Genomic DNA, 1492 nt, shown 5'->3' with positions numbered 1-1492 from the left:
TTTTTCGGACAATCTTTAACAAAGTGTTCAGTAGAGCCACAGCGGAAACATCCTCTGATTTTCTTCCAGCATTCACCAAAATGTCTTTTCCCACAATAATCACATTTAGGATTTTCACTTTCCCGGGGCGGAGCCTTTACACTACCGGTGGAGCTAGTAATTTATTTTTCTCTGTTTTTGTCATCCCTATCAGACCGGAAGCTTGATCTCCAACCACCTCTTGATTCTCTGAATCTCTTTGGTAATGGATTAGAACTAGTAGTTCCCATACGTTTCCCGACTAATTTACCCATCTATGACTTCTTATCCAAGCCCAATACTTGTTCTATCATTTTCGCTCGCTCGACCAGATCAGCAAGTTCAGTAATTCTGAGACTTACCAAATGAATCTTGATTTCTTCTCGCAGTCCCCGTAAAAATCGTTTACAACAATCAGCCTCGGTTGGAACATATTCTGAAGCATACCTGCTCAGTCTAGAGAACTCCCGCTCATAGTCCAACACTGACATATTACCCTGTTTCAGCACTAAAAATTCTTGCTTTTTCTCTTCAATATACATCTCACCAATATACTTCTTCTGAAATTCTTTTTGGAACAAATCCCAGGTTACCCGATCATCTGGAAAATGCCTAACCACAGATTCCCACCAGAGATATGCTTCTCCTTGTAACAGTGATACAGCACATATCAGACTCTCTCGGGGGGTGCAGTCTAATTGTTGCAAAACTCTTTTTGTTAACTGCATCCAATCTTCAGCAGCGGACGGATCAATTCCTTTTAGTCCCAAAAACTTCGTGGCAGCATATTTCCGTAGCTCTTTAATCGAGGCCCGTCTGACAGTAAGTACTGATGTAGTAGCAGGTACAGTTCCCGCTACACGCTGTAATGCTTCGGCTATAGTTCTTAACAATTGTGAATCATCTCTTTCTCTTCCTATATTAGGAGGCTGATTATTTAACGGATTCACACTAGGTGTAGCAGATTCAGTTTCTTCAAATTCTTGACTTCCAGTATACATTTCCTATTCATCATCATGCATTCTTTCATCTGACATTTTATCTATAAAACAAAATCAAATAAATATATTAGCATCCAAAACCCGACCCAGTTTCGACTTAAATGTGACATGTACTTCTAGACTCTACTTCAAGCTCGATTTAGGCCGAGAATCGACTAAACCTTAGCTCTGATACCAACAATTGTAACACCCCCTAACCCCAAACCGTCGCCAAAATAAGGTTACGAGGCATTACCAGACATATCAAACAATTTACGGATAAGTCGTAATAAAATATCAATCGTAATATAATTGTATAACTAAGTCTCTGTAATAAACTTTCAATGTTTAAAACATAAATTAAAGTAAAATGAAACTCGTTCGAGTACTCCGAATTATTATTTTTATTTTAAAAAAATTTCGGCAGCAATTCTGCTTATTTTTACATAAAACCCCCTGCAATTTAAAAACCATATCATTTCCAATCACAACCA

At 38.1% G+C, this 1492-nt stretch overlaps 1 protein-coding gene across 1 annotated transcript; it reads right to left on the bottom strand.

Moving 5' to 3' along the window:
* Nucleotides 1–293: 293 nt before the first annotated feature.
* On the bottom strand, nucleotides 294–1019 carry LOC107892557 (uncharacterized). The gene has a single exon (XM_016817626.2). The coding sequence runs from the start codon at nucleotides 1017–1019 to the stop codon at nucleotides 294–296; it is 726 nt and encodes a 241-aa protein (XP_016673115.2).
* Between the last annotated feature and the right edge of the window lie 473 nt (nucleotides 1020–1492).

Source organism: Gossypium hirsutum, chromosome D09 (assembly GCF_007990345.1).
Source record: "Gossypium hirsutum isolate 1008001.06 chromosome D09, Gossypium_hirsutum_v2.1, whole genome shotgun sequence".
Classification (NCBI taxonomy): Eukaryota; Viridiplantae; Streptophyta; class Magnoliopsida; order Malvales; family Malvaceae; genus Gossypium; species Gossypium hirsutum.
This window is presented reverse-complemented; position numbering and strand designations above follow the sequence as displayed.

What these genes read in the sequence shown, in the direction of transcription:
- LOC107892557 (XM_016817626.2), bottom strand. Translation starts at nt 1,019, where the DNA reads ATGTATACTGGAAGTCAAGAATTTGAAGAAACTGAATCTGCTACACCT.